Source organism: Pelophylax lessonae (assembly GCF_965119305.1).
Source record: "Pelophylax lessonae genome assembly, chromosome: 1".
In the NCBI taxonomy this organism is placed as follows: Eukaryota; Metazoa; Chordata; class Amphibia; order Anura; family Ranidae; genus Pelophylax; species Pelophylax lessonae.
Genome location: NC_138768.1, coordinates 693134211 through 693155548, shown reverse-complemented (window position 1 = coordinate 693155548; position 21338 = coordinate 693134211). Strand labels below are relative to the sequence as shown.

Here is a 21338-nt window from a genome sequence, read left to right as displayed (position 1 = left end):
TTGTTAACCCTTTTCCGCTTAGTGTCCTACTCCTAGGAAGCGCAGCATAACCTATTCAACTAATGAAGATATGTTGCTGTATCCGTCAATGAACGAAAGAGAAATATAAAAATATACAAACTTCCAAAAACATTAAAAAAAAAAAAACTACGTGTTGGACTAACAAAAGAACATCAAACTTTCCCTTTCATGGAAAAACACAGGAGCAGATATATAGATTAAACTTTCCTTTTAAATAGTTTGGAAACATAGAAACTTGTCAAAGTCCTCCAATCTAGTGATGGACAGCAGATAAGACATCTAATGATCAGATCGCAACTGCAGCACAGCAATTGCAATACTATAGAACTCAAAACTGTAGAATACAAAGTTAATTTTATCTTCCGGACTGTTGCAGTTCACCAGTCATAGATGTGTAAGTACTTGATGATGGAACTTTAGCTTATTTGTACAGACAGTGAAGGTATTTGACAATCAGAGCACATAGAGCAGTTCAGGTACTTGAAAATCATAGCAGGTGGAACTTGGAACCTTCACAAACAGTGCTGATAAGTGCCAACATCTTTATAGACAGTTGCTGCTGTCAAAAGCATTTGTCTCTTTCCCCAACATGTTTCTGATGACATCACGGCAAGGGTTACCAATACTGTCAGTCAAACATTCTGTAATTAACAACAATGCCCATATACCCCATTATAGATTTCTGAACAGGCAAATCAATGATCACTAATCGCTTGGCCTTACACTGAGAAAAACTCAGCTTTCTACATTAAAGGTGAAATGTTATTACAGATACATTATTCATCTCCCACCTAAACTCTACACTTATCTGTATCAAACTATAGGCCCAACTTCAAACAACGTTATGTGTGTTTCCTCAATGTACTCTGATCTCCTCCCACACTCTAAAGACATTTTTGCAGGCTAACTGGCTCTTGCCTGCACTGACCCCAATACTGTATATCAGGGCAAACAATAGTTAAAACTGGTTTGAGACACACTATTGAAAAGAAAGGTCAGAGGTTCCTAACTTTCCACAGCATGATGAAGCAGATCTCATACATTAAACATGTTGTATATAGATAGAGCGTATACACTACATAAGTGATGACATAAAACTATTACTAAGTATCTTGTAAATCAATAATTAAAATAACTATTAAAAGCCCACACTACACGAGCCGAGTAATCTGCTGGAGTCTGGATACAGGATCACAGGTTCTCAGGACACAAAAGGCTGAAGGGAAAGCAGCACTGAATATGAGCACTGCCTCATATTAGCCCATTTGGTGCCACTATCTGTCAAGGGTTCACGTGAGCATGCCGACACGCACGTGTACTGTATGTGCACAAATGTAAGCACAAATATTTGTACGCGCATGAGCATTAGCATGTCCCCAGATCCTACGTCCATGAGAAGGAATGTGGATTAGCCTGTGAAGATGCACAGAAGTCTGCCCAGAGGAGCCATCTTGTCTACTGGCATGCCCATCCTGGGAACATGTGGCTGGATCAGGAGGTGATATTCTGTGTATGGAAGTGGTGAATGCAGACTGGGGAGGGGGAAGCAGAGAGTGGGACATTTAGATGAATGTAGAAGGAGGTGACATCCAGTGTATGGCAGCACTGAATGCAGACTGCAGAGAGGGGGAGCAGAGAGCAGGACACCAGTGGCTGGATGAGACTGAATGTAGCGGAGATCATAATAGCTTCATGTACAATTATGGCATAACATAAAGTTATTATGATCTCACCTCCTGCTACATTCAGTCTGATCCAGTCACGTGCGCCTTCTCTCTGCAGTCTGCATCCCCTCTGCCATACACTGGATGTCCCCTCCTGCTTCAGCCATGTGCTCCCTCTCTCTGCTCCCCTGTCATCTGTATTCACTGCTGCCTTGCACATACAGTGATCCAGCTCTCTGCATCTGCCCCCTCCTGCACTTTGCATCACACCACTGCCATACACAGACTCAACAGGGGATCTCACCTTCTGATCAGCCATGTGTAATGGTTGTGCGCATTGGGCCCATGAAAAAGCTGTATGAATTTTGCTCAGTTCATCCCAGCCATTTTGTCAAGAGGCATAGCCTAAAAGTTGTTACCCTCGAAGTACCGGTTAAATTGACCCAAACCCTCTCCTAGGCAAACTGGGCATCCTAGACCTATCATATTTATATCTATTTCAAAGCTAATTTCATGCTCGTCCATAATATGCTGTTGTTAGCTGACTGTAACCTGTAGGTATTCAGAGATGGATACCTACAGGTGGAACATGACGTCATACGGGCTTAGTGGAACGCAAGCCGGAAGTACCGCTCTCCACTCGTAGCCCTCGTGTATGATGGCGTTTTTGCATGTTTTATGGACTATATTTCACTTTTTATCGCACTGTTTGGACTTTGTGCTGTTTATTGATGATCCCTGTTTTTACACCAGCTTTTATATTCACCATTTTGGGATTGCATGTTTTTGGAGTGACCGGGGTGTGTGCAATAAATTAACCACTTACATACAGTGCTACACTATCCGAGTCTTTATTCCCTTGTACACCCCATGACTGGAGGTGACATAAATTAGGAGGATCATAGATCCATCGAGCCTTTGGGACTGAAACCTCTTTGGAGAAGGTCGGCAGTGGAAGTGGTACTGCAGAGGGACATCTTTATTCGCCAGGAGGGACGTACCTAAGTCTGGAGATTGTCTCCAAAGCACGGCTGGTCTTAATGCCGTAAGGCATATAGGACCCACGTTTTCTGGTGAGTTTGAATTTTAGTTATTCTCCACGGTGAAGGCCTACTTGAGAAAAGGCAAAAGGAGCACGGGCACTTTATATTTTTTACATCATTTTTTGGACTGTTTGTTTACTCGGAAATCACATTTTTTGGAAGATATCACAATATGGACTGTCCTTTATGATTTAGCTTACTATGTGCACATGTTTTTTAGATTGATTATCAATATTTATTAATTATCACATATTACACAATATATATTTTCTTTGATTTATATCACATTGGCTGTGGTTTAGCAAGCGCTATAGGTAATCAATCTATTTTGATTACTATATTCACATTGGCACTAGCACTATAGCAGCTGCTATTTGTATATTTATTTATTTATTCAATATATATTATTATTTATTTGATACTACATATCACTAGGTTTATACACTTGTACAGGTCCCCCATTGGCACAGGTAATATACTCTGTATATTTTTCTATATATTTTTTATCATGCATAATTTATTAGCACTTTGATGGTCGTTCTTATGAATAATATTTATGATTAGTGATTGAGCATTTTGAGAAATTTGCACATCCTTGGTCTGCACATGTTTACACATTTGCACTAATTTATATATTTGCACATATTTAATGATTTTTTAGCAGCGCTGCAACACTGGTTTCACAGACACTCATAGTCGCAGAGCACAGTCAGTCGCAGAGCACAGTCAGTCGCAGAGCTCGCAGAGCACGGTCAGTTGCAGAGCATGGTCAGTCGCAGAGTCGGCTTCCTGGCTGGATCGGGCATGTGGGAACCCGAACACGCCCAAGCCAACCTCTACTCCTTGCTAGGGACCGGATATGATGTGCGTGTCACCCCGCTGTGCCTCAACGCGTTTCACACCTAATGACGCATTATTTATGCAAAATGTGCACACTGGTCTTTTCATATGCCAAGTGTGTGTGGATGTGTATGGCCCATATTCAACACTGTCCTCCAATAAGGACCAGGCACCACGAGTTGTTCCACAATCTCACCCCAAACTTTTTTAACCTGGTTAACTGTCATATGAGGGAACACATTCTCCAGCCCCGGAGCTACCAGGGTTCTATTGTTTACCTTCACATTTTTCCTGGCTTGTTCAAGAGTAGGGTCCAAGAGGAGGGCATGCACACTTTTCCCCTTATTTTTACAATAGAGTTCGGCATGTTTGGATCTGCAACTAGGCATGGGCGAGCAAACAAGAACATGCGTCAATTATGTCACACTGCATGGGCTCAGAGTTCAAGGAACACTTGGCAGGAATGTGACCCCACTCACTGCACCACCAACATTGGAGATGCCCATGGGTTCCACTGGGGCTTACCAGATGAGGCTTTTAAACAGGGGCTGACCCTCCAGCCATTCTCACCAGCCTCTCAGGACTTCCCCTTTTTGGGCTTTACCAGCTTTGCTACCAGTTTTAACCTAGTGGTTACTGGAGGGGGTATTTTGCCAGTTAGGGACCTTGAACCTGTCTGTAGACCCTGCAACAAGGACCTGTGCAGCAAAGTAGCATTCTACCAGCTCAACCAGATCATTCTTTGAATTTGGATCAGCTTGCCTCACCCACCTCTGCAACTCAGGAGGTAGAGCTCTCAGAAACCGATCCATTGCAACTCTCTCCACTATTTGGGACCCTGGGAGTACATCAGGCTGCAGCCACCATTTGACCAGGTTGATTAGGTTATATATTTGGGGGCAGGGAGATCCCTCTGACTTAAAGCTTCAACTATGTACTCAAAGGGATTCCTGCCCATGTTTATTGGTCAGCATGTACAGCAACAACTAAAGGATTCCTGCGTAGGGGGTAAGAAACACAATCCCAAAACAAAAGTCCAGCAAAGTTTTTATGCCCTCTGGCTAGTGAATAGACCTCAGTGGGTCTGCTTTAGGCCCCTTTCACACTTGTGCGACTTGTGCTGCAGCTTGGGACTGCAAAGTCGTACTCCATTATTTCCAATGAATACCATTCTTCTCTGTGCGACTTCAAGTCGCAACTACTTCAAAGTAGTCCCTGCACTACTTTGGTCTGACTTTGATGCGTTTTGAGGTCCATAGACCTCAAAATGACACAGATATTGCTTAAAGTCCAGTAAAAATCACGGCAAAGTGTGAAAGGAGCTTTAGTCCTGCAGACATGTTACCTTACAGCCTGCTTGTCTCCTTTCTCGGCATCAGCCACAGATTTAAGGTCCGTATACACGTGCAGATTGTCGGCCGAAAAGCTTCGGCCGACGACCGATCAGCCGATTGTAGGCTTGTTAGTATGATGCTTCCGACAGCCGAAAGCGCACTTTCGGCCGAACAGAATCTGTCATGCAAGCATTAAAATTTTTGTATGCCAACACCAGAGCGGTCGATTGTTCGCCAGTCAATACAGAATTCGGCCGACAGACAGCAGATTTGCAAGACTGGGCATGCTCAGAAAAGAAAAAACACAGGGAAAGTTAACCATCACATGACATCACTTCTGCAGTCGGCTGTAGTCGGCGGACAAAATTCGTGTGCAGTCTTTTGCACTTTTCAACAGACACAACAGCCCGGGGACAAAAGACGGCCGATCGTTCGGCCGACGATCTGCACGTGTGTACAGGGCATAACCCAGAGAAGGCAAATTATACTGCAGGTGGGGAGCAAAGTGTGGCCAGTCCTTAACCCTCTGCATGCTGCTCCAAACCTCTTACTGCCACCCACTTACCTTATGAACTGCACAATCCTATGTGCCATCCACATCCACAACTGACAGGGGCTGTTTGCCACAATATACACAAAAGTTTTTCCTTTCTTTTCTTTTTTAAAATTAATGGGTTGTTTAACAAGGCAAGGGATCATATATACATTAAAAGCTCACTTCTGTATATGTTTTTTTTTCTCAGGTTGTAACTGCTACAAGCACACTTGCACTGGGGATCAACATGCCATGCAAATCTGTGATATTCTTGCATGATTCAATTTACCTGGATGCTTTGAACTATAGACAGGTAATTTACACTGACTAATAAGTTTTATTCAGGACATTTTAGGCTCCTTTCACACAGTGTGTCCGTCAAACGTACTCCGCTTTTCTCAGCGGGGGATCGAGCCGCCGATCCCGCGCTGAGCAGGAGAATGACAGCAGTTCTCCGCGCTGTGTGCGGAGACACAGCTGTCACAGCCCCATAGATCTCTATGGGGGAATCGGATGGTAATGGACCGTCGGTCCGTTCTCATCCGATCCCATCCGATCCGCTGGACGGATGGAAAATAGGGTTTCCATCCATCCAGATTTGACGGATCAGATCGGATCGGGTGTCAGCAGACATGTCTCCGCTGACATCCGATGCCCCATAGAGATGCATGAGGGGACCGTTCAGATCCGCCAGAAAAACGGACAGAACGGTCCGCCTGTGTGAAAGAGCCCTTAGGGCCACTTCACACATTATCATTTATGGCACACTGCTTTAAAACAGTGTATTTATTTTAAACGAGTTGAGGGCTGACCTTTTTACAGTGTATAACTATCAGGTCCACAAGCTTAGGCCGCTTGTGCAAATGTCAAATCTGGGTTTTTTATGTGTGTAGAGGGCATTTCAAAATGCATATAACTGCATGTCACGATGTTCAATTGTGCCATTCACACTCTGTGTTTACTTGCATATACTGTAGATGTGGTCAGTATATCTGCATTTAGAGAAAATAGGATTCTGTGTATCAAGCATCTAAATTCAGCTAAATGCACTTAAACATAAGTCCTGCATTCCAGACCATCATCCCTGAAAGCATATCCTGGCTAGGTCATTTAAACACCATAAATTTTTTCTCTTTTTTTTCCAAACTTCTTTATCACTTTGGTGTCTTCCAATCTCCGTTAGAAGTATGGGATAGCACAAATAAATAGCATTAACTACCCTCACGACAAAACATCTTTTCTTTCTGTCCTCTGTTGCTCCGTTTTTGCTGTATCCCCAGTCCTGGTTCTGGTTAGGGCTGAGTAACGGGCCTCCTCAGGTTTTAAAGTTTTGAGCGGGTGGTTACATCTGCAGTGATTCGCCCCCTCCTTCTCTCCTCCTTCCGCTCTCATCTGTGTCCACGCTTTCCTCACAGAGCCACAAGCTGCATCCTTGTCATGTGCCTCTGTTTCCATGACATCACACTGATAACAAGAAACTGAGGCACATAACAGTATGCTGAGCTGTGGGATTTGCAACTCCTAGAGACTTTAGTATACATAAAGAGTGATTAAATGTTCTTCCGCTGCTTCTTCACTCTGCTCTGCAGTGAAACTCCTGAGAAAGTTTGGCAGGGCAGAAGTTTTTCTGCTTCTTTATGTCACTGACACACTGAGAGCTCAGCCTGGATGGGAGGATGGAGAAAGCCGCTGCATGTGTGTGAATCTCAGAATGAGAACAGCCTGGAGAGGAGGGAGGGAGGAGGGTGAGAGGAGCTGGCTGTGTGTGCAGAAACTTGGAGAATAGCCTGGACAGGAGGGGGAGGAGTGTGAGAAGAGCTGAAAGTGGAATTCCGGCCTCAAAATCGAAAAAATCGATTTTGGGCCATCCGCTTGCTGAGGGCCACCTGAAAAAGAAATGGATTCTCCCAATTTTTTTTTTTTGGTTACTTAACCTTGATATTGAAGAAAATATGCTCACCTTCCTTCCACTTCCTCCCTCTGCGGCCGCGGCCCGCGCCGTCACTTCTGGTTTGCGATGACTCCTGGGAGCTGAATGGTTCAGTGCATTGTGGGACTCCGACATCACCGAAGAGGCCACAGAAGAGGACGCGCTGGCTTCAGCTGCCCACACCTGAGATGGCAGCACTGGAGAAGAACTTTTCAAGGTAAGTATTTCTTCTTACAGGTAAGTGCGACCTGGGACAGTTCAGAGGCTATCCATTGTGGAATGTACTAGCCCTGACTGTCCCGGTGGTATTTTTATTTAAATTTGACCCCCGAGGCCGGAACTCCGCTTGAAGCACTGTTGTCTCCGGAGCAAGCTGATAGCCAAGAGCCAATGTCAGTCATACAGAAGAGGAAGAAGGGGGTGGATCTAGACTCCATGGTTAGGATGACGCTGCAGGAGAAACCTTAGCCACTCCCAGAGGTATTGTCACACCGGTCTGGGATTCCATCCTGAGACCTGGTGTTGCTTGGATACCCTTGTTTTTCTACTCCTTGTGTTTGGATGCTGGCCCCACCCTGTGTCCAGCTGTTGGCTTTCATCTAATCTAGTGATCCTATAAATCTTCACTTCCCCTTCCTGTCTTCGCCCTAGTATAGGTCTTGTTCCCTGAGTGTTTGTGGTAAACTTGGATTTTGTTGATTGCTGTGGCCGACTCTGCCTGTTCCCAAACTTGCCTCTTGGACTACTCCTTTGGATTTCGTTGATTGCCGTTGCCGACTCTGCCTGTTCCCAACCTTGCGCCTTGGACTATTCTTTTGGATTTTGTTGCTTGCTGTTGCCGATTCTGCCTGTTCCTGACCTTGCCTCGTGGACTACTCCTTTTAATTTACACTGATCTTGGTTCACTGACTTCTCTCTCTACTAACCGTGAGTGCTTGTTTGGTGTTCCTTGATATAGCCTGTGTGCACTTTCTATTGAGGTCCCATATTTCTGGCTGTAGGATCTCAACCGCCCTTCCACCTGATACTGGGATAAGAAGACTACTGGTCAGGAAACTTAAGAGACAGTTAGAGTCTCCTGACAGACCTGATATTATACGAGGGCCAGATGGACCTCAGCGAGTTGGTGCAGGCAGTTTCTCTTCAGGGACAACTGTTGGGAGAGCAGGTCAATTGGGTGCAGGCATTCGAGGGGAAATTGGATGCTATCACGGCTATGTTATCCTCTTTGTCTACTGCACGGGGTTCTAGGCCAGCTACTTCTGGTAACCAAGAGTCTGGGGCTAGGGAACCTGTTGTTGTGTCTAGCCCCCAGGGTACTTCCGTACCTAAGATCCATCTCCCTGAGAAGTATGATGGGAACCCTTTGGAGTGCAGGGGGTTTCTCAACCACTACCGCTTGCATTTTAGGAACCAACCTTTTGTGTTTGCCTTTGCTCAAGCCAAGGTAACTTTTATTATTTCCTTGCTAAAGGGCAGTGCTTTGTCCTGGGTGTCTCCTCTTCTTGAGAAAGATTTGCCTTTTCTTTCTGATTATCTCATGTTTATGAAAACCTTTGCAAAAGTATTTGACATTCCTGGCAGAGTATCTGCAGCCGAGTCCTGTATTCTCAATCTACATCAGGGTAAACGCACGGTAGCATATTTTGCCATTGAATTCCGTACGCTTGTGGTAGAGACTACTTTGGATGTTTGGGCTCTTAAGGCTGCCTTCCGCAGAGGTCTTGCAGAGCGCATAAAGGAGGAACTAACCTACCATGAGGTCCCAGTGGCTCTGGACGATTTCATCAATTTGTGTATCCTGGTGGATACTCACTTCTCTGAATGCCAGTTAGAGAGCGGGCACCAGAGACAATTTATTCCTCAAAGGTTTGGTGCTAAATCTCCCCCTCTGCAATCACTAGCCCTTTCTGTCCCTTCTTCTGTCGGGTCTGAGGAAGAACCCCTGGATGTAGGGGCCATGCATTTGTCTGACAATGAATGTACCAAATGCAGGACCCTAGGCATCAGTCTATATTGTGGAAAGCCGGGTCTCCTTCTGCGTACTTGTTCAGTTCGGCCGGAAAACTTCCGGACTTAATGAATGTTCGAGGAGCCCCATTAGGCCATGCTGTTTTGAATCCTCCTCAAGAGAAACTAGTAGTCCCTATATCCTTGTCCTGGAATGATAAGTGCTGTTCCACAGTTGCTTTTATTTATTCCGGTGCTGGTGGGGTATTTCTCGATGCAGAACAGGTTCTTCTAATTCTGGCTGTTCCTAAAGACCCACCGCTCTGTGTAACTACTCTGGGTGGAGACCCTCTTGGTGACGGTCTTATCACTCGTGAAACCAAGCCTCTTTCCGTCATGTTGGGTGCCCTACATTTTGAGGTCTTATCATTTGATGTCATTCCGTCTCCTAAGTACCCAGTAATTCTTGGTTATCCCTGGTTGTGTAAGCACAACCCGTCTATTGACTTGTCCTCTGGTCAAATTTCTGCCTGGAGCACTTCCTGTCATGTCAACTGTCTCCAGAAGGTAGTACATGATGTGTCCATTCATTTGGTTAATACTGCCCCTGGATTACCTGAAGCCTATGTCGATTTTGCTGACGTGTTTTCTGAAAAGGAAGCAGGGGTTCCCCCTCCCTCCCCACCACCCTTATGACTGCGCTTTTGATTTGCTACCTGGAGCTCCCCTACCTAAAGGTAGAACCTATCCCCTCAGCCTCGTGGAGACTAAGGTGATGGAAGAGTACATCGAAGACAGTCTAACAAAGGGTTTCATTCGCCCTTCCACCTCTCCCGTGGGGGCGGGATTCTTTTTTGTGGAAAAAGAAGATGGAGGACTTAGGCATTGCATTGACTACAGGGCTCTCATTCGTATCACGGTAAAGAATCGGTATCCTCTCCCCTTAAATACTGAACTGTTTGACCGTGTGCAAGGATCTAAGATCTTTACCAAAGTGGACCCTCGTTCTGCCTGCAATCTCATTAGAATCAAAGCAGGAGACAAATGGAAGACCGCATTCAACACTCATAGAGGGCATTATGAGTGTTGAGTGATGCCATTTGGACTTTGCAATGTCCCCGCTGTATTCCAGGAATTCGTGAAGGACATTTTCAGGGATCTACTCGACACTTTCGTTGTTGTATACTTTGACGATATACTTGTTCACCCTAAGGATTTACAGCATTATCACTGCCATGTACGCACGGTTCCCCAATGTTTAAGGGATCATAGGTTGTACGCCAAACTTTCTAAGTGCTCCTTTGAACTACCAGAAATACCCTTCCTGGGTTATAGAATTTTGTCAGAAGGATTCCAGATGAATTCCAAAAAGCTCGATGCCATCTTACTATGGTCCAGACCGACCACTTTAAAAGAGATTCAGCGATTCATTGGGTTCTGTAATTATTATCGAAAGTTTATCAGGCGTTCGCTCTTTTAAAGTCTGCCTTTTGCTCCGCTCCTGTACTCAGCCATTTGCCTAATTTATCTTGGAGGTTGATGCCTCTGAAGTAGACGCCGGAGCAGTATTGTCTCAACGAGAACCTACTTCCAAAAGGCTTCATCCAGTTACCTTCTAAAAAATGTGTCTGTCACAGAACAAAACTACGACATAGGGAATAGAGAGCTTTTGGCTATAAAGCTAGCATTCTCCGAATGGAGACACTTATTAGAAGGTATGGAAATTCTGGCTGTGGTTCAAACTAACCATAAGAATCTGACCTACTTGGAGAAAGTTCAAAGACTAAATTCCAGACAAGCCCGCTGGGCACTTTTTTTCTCCCAGTTTAACTTTGTGGTAACATACATTCTGGGCACCAAGAACGTCAAGGCTGATGCCCTGTCTCGGCACTTGTGAGAGTCTGCAAACATCTCCGGATGATATTGTTCCTCCTGAACAAATTATTGCTCAACTGGATACAACTCTACAAAGGAACTTGTTGGCTGCCCAATCTCGAGCACCTTCTAATCTCTCAGTTCCGCCCAATACCTTGTTTGTTCCCCTTGAACTACGGAAAGAAGTTTTGCAATGGGCCCATGGGCAGAAGGTATCAGGACTAGGGATCGACCGATTATCGGCAACACCAATATATCGGGGGCCGATATGCACTTTCCCCGATATATCGGAATTGGCCTCTGAAGTTACCGATATTGCCGATATTTGCTGTGACATCATCGCGTATGTTGCGCCACGAGCCTACGCGCACTGGGAGTCTGGGACAGCTTCTGCGGCCTTCTTTTTGGAGTCGCACAGTGTGTTTTACTACAGCCGCTGCGGCCACATACATTCTGCGACAGTCAGTGAGTTATTCTCAAATTATCATACAGTACAATGACCAGTCACAGTGCACATTGTGTAACACAGCCGCCGCAGCCACCCACCCACAGCTGTCCGGTGCCAGCCAGCCAGCCACCCGCACTCACCCACAGGCCTGTACCAGCCAGACATAGGCCCTGCCTGTACCAGCCAGCCACAGGCCCTGCCTGTCCCAGCTAGCCAGTCACAGGCCCTGGGCCTGTAACAGCCATCCACCCACCACACAGAGTGCCAGTCAGCCAGCCACCAAAGGGTGCCAGCCAGCCATCCACCACAGGGTGCCAGCCAGCCAGCCACCCACCACAGGGTGCCAACCAGCCACCAAAGGGTGCTAGCCAGCCAGCCACCCGCCAAAGGGTGCCAGCCACCCACCACACAGGGTGCCAGCCAGCCACCAAAGGGTGCCAGCTAGCCAGCCACCCACCACAGTGTGCCAGCCAGCCAGTCACCAAAGGGTGCCAGCCAGCCACCCACCAAAGGGTGCCAGCAAGCCACCCACCAAAAGGTGCCAGCCAGCCACCCACCAAAGGGTGCCAGCAAGCCACCCACCAAAGGGTGCCAGCCACTCATCACCACAGGGTCCCAGACAGCCATTTTTTTTTAGCCTATATTAAATATAATTTGTGTCTTTCTAATTTCAATGGAGATGGATGCAGATCGAAAAATTAAAAGTGTGGTCTGGGACTATTTCTCATCTCCATCTCCAGGAAAAGCAGCAGCACTGTGCAACACTTGCAAAAACAATGTAAGCATGGGATCAATCACTGCAAAAAACAAAAATATGTCTAATCTTTGGGCCCATCTAAGAGTTCATCATGTTGAATTGTATCATGCAGCACAGAAAAAACAAAATGAATCGCAAGGTGAAACTTCACTATCCCAGGCAACAATAACAGATATGTTTCAGAATAAAAACAGGTGGCTAAAATCGGATGGAAGATCCCAACTGCTGGACAGAATAATCACAGAGATGATGGTCACTGATAATTAGCCATTTACAATAGTGTCTGACTCTGGATTTAAGCGGTTGATGTCCATAGTTGAGCCAAGGTACACACTTAAGAGTGACAAATTTTATCGAACTGAAATGCTGGAAAAGATTCACCAAAAGGTCGTTGAGAAAGTAAAGGCTATGTTGCAACCAGAGAATGCTGGCAACTCACTCTCATTCACGACTGACTGCTGATCAGGACAAACAGAATCACTAATGAGTCTTACATGCCACTTCATTGACAGCCAATGGACAAGAAGGCATTTGGTGTTGAATACAAAAGTGATGCAAGGATCCCACACTGGGGAGTACATTAGAGAAATGTTTCTAGGCATGCTAGAAGAATGGGGAATCACCAAAGACCGAGTGATGCTTGTGCTTCAAGACAGCGGAGCGAACATGGTGAAAGGAATGAAACTTGCTGAAGTGTCAGACCTCAGTTGCATGGCACACACCCTCCAACTTGTGGTAAATGATGGTCTGTCACACCAGAAAGCTTTGCTTGACATAATTAGCATGCTGAAGAAGTGCGCAGGCCATTTCCACCATTCTATCCTTGCCAAGCAGCGACTGAGGTGCATTCAGGAAGACCTTGGCCTACCCAAAAACAACTTGATACAGGCTGTTCCAACACGATGGAATTCAACACTACACATGCTGCAATGGATGCTGGAGCAAAAGCAAGCTCTCGCCATGTATTCTGGTGAATATGGACTTGGAGGACATTCTTGTCCTACTGCTGATCAATGGGACATAGTAGCCAACATCATTGAGACCCTCCTACCCATTGAGGCAGTGACACTAGAGGTGAGTCAATACGACTCATCTGTGTCTTCTGTCATCCCATGTGTGAGAGTGCTGAAGATGCTTCTTCAACAGAATGAAGGACACAACACACATGGCATTAAAGCATGTAGGCGGGCCATGAGGGACAGCCTCGCAAAACGTTTTGAGAAGCATGAGGAGAATAAAAATGTTGTGCTTGCATGTCTTTTGGATCCTTGATACAAGAACCATCCTTTCTCTTCTGATGATATATTGGCCAAGGCAAAACAACGCCTGACAGAAGATATTCAACAGAAGGTGCAGGGGGTTCCTGACGAAAAGAAAAGTCAAGAAGAGAAGATTTCTGATATGGAAAAGCAGGATGCAGGAGAAATATGTCCAAAAAGACAACGGACAGAAAAGAAAATTAGAAAAAAAAAAAATGAAACTTCCGCGCTATGGACTAAATGGATAGATAGGTGAATAAATGAATGGGTAAAAAAGATATATATAAATTTTATATACATAAAAAATATGTATAAATATATCTAAAAATAGGCTGCAGCCTCCCTGGATGATAGTCCGGAGACTATACACTGGATAAAAGAGAAATAGGGGTGATGGCGCTGCCTGTATAAATTTAGATATAATAAAGATATAATAAACTGTGAATTAAAGTGCCTTATGCTAAAACAATAATGTGTATACTCATACAATAGTATGTTCCATAAAACATCAATTGGGTGCAAGTGCAAAGTATAAAGGTGCCTTCAAGAAAATTAGAAAGTGACTGGTGCAATAAATATATAAACAATAAATAATAGCTAATATTTATAATATTTAACATGCAATATTAATGTGCTAAAAAATAAGGTGCTATATGATGTGAACTGTTCCACTCATACCACGTGTTGATATGGGGAGTTTATATAAAGTGCCAACAGAGCCAAATAGAAAAAAGTTTTTAAAATACAGATTGCAAGTCCAGTAAGGAGAGATCCAGTAAAAAAGTCTATGTCATATACGGTGACTTCAAGAACAATAAAGGTGACAACACTCGGAAAATCAACACTCAGGTGAAAGGTGACCCCGTGGTGGGTGGTAAGGTGCTGGGATTCCTTTGGTAAAAATGCACACTTACCAAAGACACCCACCCCACACAGGGGTATAGAGCGGGTGCTTTAATGGGTCTGGCAACATAGCGATATCCTCCTATCCCTGTATGGAGGGCGTGTGCCGAGGATCAGGCTGGTCCTGGTATGGATATACCCTGGGATAGTCCCCTGTGTGCCTTCCTGACCTAGGTGTGTTCCGAGGGATCCACTCAGCTCCACTCCCGATATTTATACCAGAAAATGAATAGTGGACATAGCGTAATTCCGTAATGTACTTTATTGAGCAAAACAATGCAAAGGTACTCACATTAAACAGGTAAAAATCGAGCGTGACTGTATTAACCGAGCGCTTGCGATCCAAGCCTCGTTCCCATGCGGGTTTACCGGAAATGACTCGACACGCCCTGTCTCGACAGGGCGTGTCGAGTCATTTCCGGTAAACCCGCATGGGAACGAGGCTTGGATCGCAAGCGCTCGGTTAATACAGTCACGCTCGATTTTTACCTGTTTAATGTGAGTACCTTTGCATTGTTTTGCTCAATAAAGTACATTACGGAATTACGCTATGTCCACTATTCATTTTCTGGTATAAATATCGGGAGTGGAGCTGAGTGGATCCCTCGGAACACACCTAGGTCAGGAAGGCACACAGGGGACTATCCCAGGGTATATCCATACCAGGACCAGCCTGATCCTCGGCACACACCCTCCATCCAGGGATAGGAGGATATCGCTAGGTTGCCAGACCCATTAAAGCACCCGCTCTATACCCCTGTGTGGGGTGGGTGTCTTTGGTAAGTGTGCATTTTTACCAAAGGAATCCCAGCACCTTACCACCCACCACGGGGTCACCTTTCACCTGAGTGTTGATTTTCCGAGTGTTGTCACCTTTATTGTTCTTGAAGTCACCGTATATGACATAGACTTTTTTACTGGATCTCTCCTTACTGGACTTGCAATCTGTATTTTAAAAACTTTTTTCTATTTGGCTCTGTTGGCACTTTATATAAACTCCCCATATCAACACGTGGTATGAGTGGAACAGTTCACATCATATAGCACCTTATTTTTTAGCACATTAATATTGCATGTTAAATATTATCAATATTAGCTATTATTTATTGTTTATATATTTATTGCACCAGTCACTTTCTAATTTTCTTGAAGGCACCTTTATACTTTGCACTTGCACCCAATTGATGTTTTATGGAACATACTATTGTATGAGTATACACATTATTGTTTTCGCATGAGGCACTTTAATTCACAGTTTATTATATCTTTATTATATCTAAATTTATACAGGCAGCGCCATCACCCCTATTTCTCTTTTAGAAGAGAAAATTCATTGTGGTCAAATAGATGCCATGTTCAGTGTTTTATTGGCGCCTCATGCGGACGATTCTTCAGAATCTGCAACAATGAGCCTGGATGATGAACTTCATCTCTATTTGAAGGAACCAGTAATTGACAGAAAAAGTGATCCTCTTCAGTGGTGGAAAGAAAATAGAAAATAAGGCACGCTACAAAAGACTTGCTTCTCATGCTAGGAGATACCTTTCTGCTCCTCCTTCCTCGGTACCAAGTGAGCATATTTTCAGTAAAGTGGCAGCAATTTTTGAAAAGAAAAGAAGACGTTTAACTGGTGAACATGCTGAAATGTTATGCTTTCTGCACTATAATATTGTTCTACTTAACTGGGAGTATTGAAAGTGTAGTAGTAGTGTCTGTCCAGTCCAGTGACTCCACTCCAATCCATTCCACTGTCTAGCTTTTGTCTAGCTTTTTTTCTAGCAGTTTTGCACTGACTGTGCTGTGCTGCAGTCAGTGCAAAACTGCTAGAAAAAAAGCTAGACAGTGGATTGGAGTCAGTGGACTACTGCTGCAGTAGTGTGCCACTCACTGTAAATAATTTTAAATCACTACTGCAGTCACTGCAGTAGTGCAGTAGTGCAGTAGTGATTTAAAATGATTTCAGTGAATGAGTGTACTACTGCAGCAGTAGTCCACTGACTCCCCACTGTCTAGCTTTTTTTTCTAGCAGTTTTGTACTGACTGCAGTTAGGGATTTAAAATCATTGCAGTGAGTGCACTACTGCAGCAGTAGTCCACTGACTCCTCCAATCCACTGTCTAGCTGTTTTTTTTGTTGTCTAGCTTTTTTTCTAGCATTTAATTTGCACTGACTGCACTGCAGTAGTGATTTAAAATCATTGTGAGTGAGTGCACAACTGCAGCAGTACTAGTCCACAGACTCCTCCAATCCACTGTCTACTAGCTGTTTGTTCTGCTGTCTAGTGTTTTTCTACCAGTTTAATTTGTACTTACTGCACTGTTTAACTGTTAATAAAGAAAGTTTAACATGTTCAGTAACAGAATTGTGTCGAAATTTGTGTTTATTTTGCAAAACTTTAAATGTTCAAAATATTGGCGCATATCGGCCGATACCGATATGCATTGGCCAAAATATCGGTATTGGCAACGAAAAACCGATATTGGTCAATCACTAATCAGGACACCCTGGTATCAATCAAACCTCCCTACGCCTGAAACCCCTGGTCTGGTGGCCTACTTTAAAGAGGGATGTTATAGCCTTTGTTAAAGCTTGTTTGGTTTGTGCAGCCCTTCAAGATGCATCGATCTGTTCCACAAGGTCTACTACAACCATGGTCTACTACAACCATTACCGGTACCTAGGGCTCCCTGGACTCATATTAGCATGGACTTTATCGTGGACTTGCCCTCCTTCAGTGGGAATACTGTCATGTGGGTTGTAGTTTATTTGATTTTCTAAGTTGGCCCACTTCATTCCCATGCCCGCATTACCTTCTGCCCCCAGCTTGGCTTTTTCCTTCCTTGAAAATGTCATCCGTTTATACGGCATCCCGGTCGATATTGTTAGCGACAGAGGCCCTCAATTCATATCCTCGTTTTGTAGGGCCGTTTGCAAACTTCTGGGGATCCAGAATTCCTTGTCTTTGGGATAACACCCCCAATCTAATGGCTAAACGGAAAGATTTAGAGAGCTTATTTCAATGCTGAACATGACAACTGGTGTGAGATGTTACCTCTAGCTGAATTGGTGCACAGTTTGCAATGGCACTCTTCCCTAAGATGTTCCCCATTCCAAGCTGCCTTTGGGTATCAACCTAGGGTTTTTCCCTTCCAGTCTTCTCTGGTAGAGGTAGCTGCAGCAGCCAACATGATGTCTAGATTAACGAAGCACTGGAGGAACGTAACAAAGGTTCTGCTGCAGTCTGTACACGATACAAAGGGTTTGCGGACCATCGCAGAAAACCTGCTCCCCGCTTTCGTCCTAATTAGCTGGTATGGTTGTCCACCAAGAACATTAAGCTGTGACAGCCCTCTTCCAAATTAGGTCCTAGATTTATAGGACCTTTTCGCATTCTTCTGCAAGTTAATCCTGTGGCTTATAAACTTCACTTACCCCCTCACCTCTGTTTCTCTAATACATTTCATGTATCCTTGCTTAAACCCTTTGTTAAGAATAGGTTCTCTCTACCCTTGAGATGTCCTTCTCTGGTCTCGGTGGATGACCATCAGGAAGTTAGCAAAATCCTGGATTCCCAACATAGGGGTAGACAATTGCAGTATCTAGTGGACTGAAAGGGCTACTCTATTGCAGCTCATCCCTAAAAAAACAAGATGGACTGGGAGTCCCAGACTTTAAAGCCTACTATTCTTCTTCTTAAATAGCACTACTTTCCTTATTATAGGTTTATTGAAAACACCAATCTCCCACCTAATTCCCATCAGTCCCTTACCCTAGACTCAGTGACAGGGCTGGTACAAGGATTTTTGTCTACCTAGGTGAACGATAGGGCTGCGCATCTTTACTTACCTCACGATTCGATGCGATTACGATTATTAGGGTCGCGATTCGATACGATTCGATTCCGCGATGCATCACGATTACTGCCCATGCCCAGCCCACTGCCCAATGGTTTTCAAAACTTTATAAAAAAAAAAAAAAACCATCAAGCATGAAATAATCATTTTTATTTTCATTTGCTTTTAAAGGACACTCTTGTCACACTACAGGAGAGGGTCAGAGATGTCACACTACAGGAGAGGGTCACAGACTGCAGACACACTACAGGAGAGGGTCACAGACTGCAGACACACTACAGGAGAGGGTCACAGACTGCAAACACACTACAGGAGAGGGTCACAGACTGCAAACACACTACAGGAGAGGGTCACAGACTGCAAACACACTACAGGAGAGGGTCACAGACTGAAGACATACTACAGGAGAGGGTCAGAGACTGCAGACACACTACAGGAGAGGGTCAGAGACTGCAGATACACTACAGGAGAGGGTCAGAGACTGCAGACACACTACAGGAGAGGGTCACAGACTGCAGACACACTAAAGGAGAGGGTCACAGACTGCAGACACACTGCAGGAGAGGGTCACAGACTGCAGACATACTACAGGAGAGGGTCAGAGACTGCAGACAGACACACTACAGGAGAGGGTCAGAGACTGCAGATACACTACAGGAGAGGGTCAGAGACTGCAGATACACTACAGGAGAGGGTCAGAGACTGCAGACACACTACAGGAGAGGGTCAGAGACTGCAGACACACTACAGGAGAGGGTCACAGACTGCAGACATACTACAGGAGAGGGTCAGAGACTGCAGACACACTACAGGAGAGGGTCAGAGACTGCAGATACACTACAGGAGAGGGTCAGAGACTTCAGACGTACTACAGGAGAGGGTCAGAGACTACAGATACACTACAGGAGAGGGTCAGAGACTGCAGACACACTACAGGAGAGGGTCACAGACTGCAGACACACTACAGGAGAGGATCAGAGACTGCAGATACACTACAGGAGAGGGTCAGAGACTGCAGATACACTACAGGAGAGGGTCAGAGACTGCAGACGCACTACAAGAGAGGGTCAGTGACTACAGATACACTACAGGAGAGGGTCAGAGACTGCAGACGCACTACAGGAGAGGGTCACAGACTACAGATACACTACAGGAGAGGGGCAGAGACTGCAGACATGGTACAAGAGACGGCCAGCAGGTAAGTATGATAGCTTTTTTATTTTATAGAAAAAAAAATAATAATACCCTTTAGTATCACTTTAACAAATCATTGCTGAGTCTTTTGGTAGCAACTTAGATAGAATGCAGGTCAACAACATCAAAAAAAAAAAAAGGAAGGCATTCTATCTACAAGTATACTACTTGTAGATAAGTGGATGTTTCCAGGTGGGAAAGTTTATAGGGAAATCTTAGGAAGAACTAGACAGAAAAAAGCCCCAATGTGATAGGCACAGCAGTACACGGACTAGAGGTTCAGCAGAGGTGGGGGATGGGCCACTTCTATGCTGCACTCACTCACTCCTCACTTACTTTTAGCATGACAGGCTGGTCTCTCATCTTCCGAGGACTCCTAGCAGTGCACCCCTCCTCCTCCCCTCGCAGCTCATTTCCTGAAGCAGACTGTTTCTTCCGAGGGATGTGATGATAGCTGCAGCCATGTCTGTGTCGGCTTTGAGCAGGACTACACCCGCCCATGGGGGAGGTGAGAGCTACAAATTCCGAGGAAGGGGGAGAGCGTGGTGGGGGCAGCCCGTTGGTGTGCTGAGGCTACACACCATCCAATGAGAGGGCAACAGCGCCGGATGCAGCCAGGCCACCGCTGCATATTAATCCAGCAATGACACTTCTGTGGAGGGAGGGAGGGGGGAGGAGCCAGGAATCGATTATTCAGGGTTCCCGCATCGATACAGAATCGCGAAGGGTCGAATCGCGATGCATCGATCTTTCGATTATATTCCGCAGCCCTAGTGAACGATAACTTGCACACTCCCACCACCATTGGATGTCGAAACTCTAAATTAGAACCTTCAGTTAAACCGCTTTCTTCCTACAGTGTTGCATTCTAGCTCTCACACATCAGGGCACCGTGTCTACAAAATACTAAACACTCATAACTCATAATAATTATTTTTTATTTATTTTTTTAACTCCACACATATACACTAAAAATGGGAGTCTGACTTAGCAGCTACCAAAATCCTTGAAGAGTGGGAAACGATATGGACAACAGTATCCAAATGTTCTATTATTTAATTCTCTCCTACCCAAAAATATGCTAAAATCTGAACCTGATCAATGCTGATCAAATGAATATGGTGTGACATGGTGTGAACGAATCTCAGCACCTGCTGGTTGTTTATATTAGAGGGCTGGAGGTTTGCCAAGATTCTTATGCAGAAGAATGTAATAGGGAAAGAGCTAAGATTTCAATGCCAGCTTTGTGAAAGTTACCAGCTCATAGACACTAGATGGGCGGAGACTGCTCTAGGAAGTCTTGCCTAGTGCAGTCCCAGCACAAGAGGTAGTGAATCCTTGTAGATTGCCTTACCAACTCAGGGCATGGAGTCTAAGCTCCAGCCTGCTTCTTTACCAGAGCCCCTGATGGTAAAGGTGGCCTTGCATCAAGCCAGGATCAGTGCGTGGCCCCCACACACTAATGTGTGTGGAGTTCATTGATGGATTCCAGGAAACAAGCCAAGGTCAGGTCAGGCAGCAGGCAAGAACAGACAGTAGACAAAGTCGGGGTCGGTACACAGAAAGTCAGATGCAGAATACGTGTAATAGAAAGGGAATAGAAGCTTAGAGAACTGCGAAGTTGCTCAGGCAGTGCAGCCTGCATTAAGCACATGTACAGTATATATAGAGAGGCAGACTAGAAGGCGATCCAGAAAGTGATAGAAGGGAAAAGGATATAAAACCATAGTA

The 21338-nt window shown here is 44.9% G+C and overlaps 1 protein-coding gene across 1 annotated transcript in view; it reads left to right on the top strand.

The window, feature by feature from the left end:
- The window catches only part of LOC309545028 (putative ATP-dependent RNA helicase DDX60), a 496323-nt gene that overhangs the window by 362300 nt on the left and 112685 nt on the right, over nt 1-21338 (top strand). The window contains exon 30 of the mRNA XM_082244135.1: nt 5646-5750. Coding sequence (XP_082100261.1) covers nt 5646-5750 — 105 coding nt within the window. The remainder of the gene's footprint in view (nt 1-5645; nt 5751-21338) is intronic.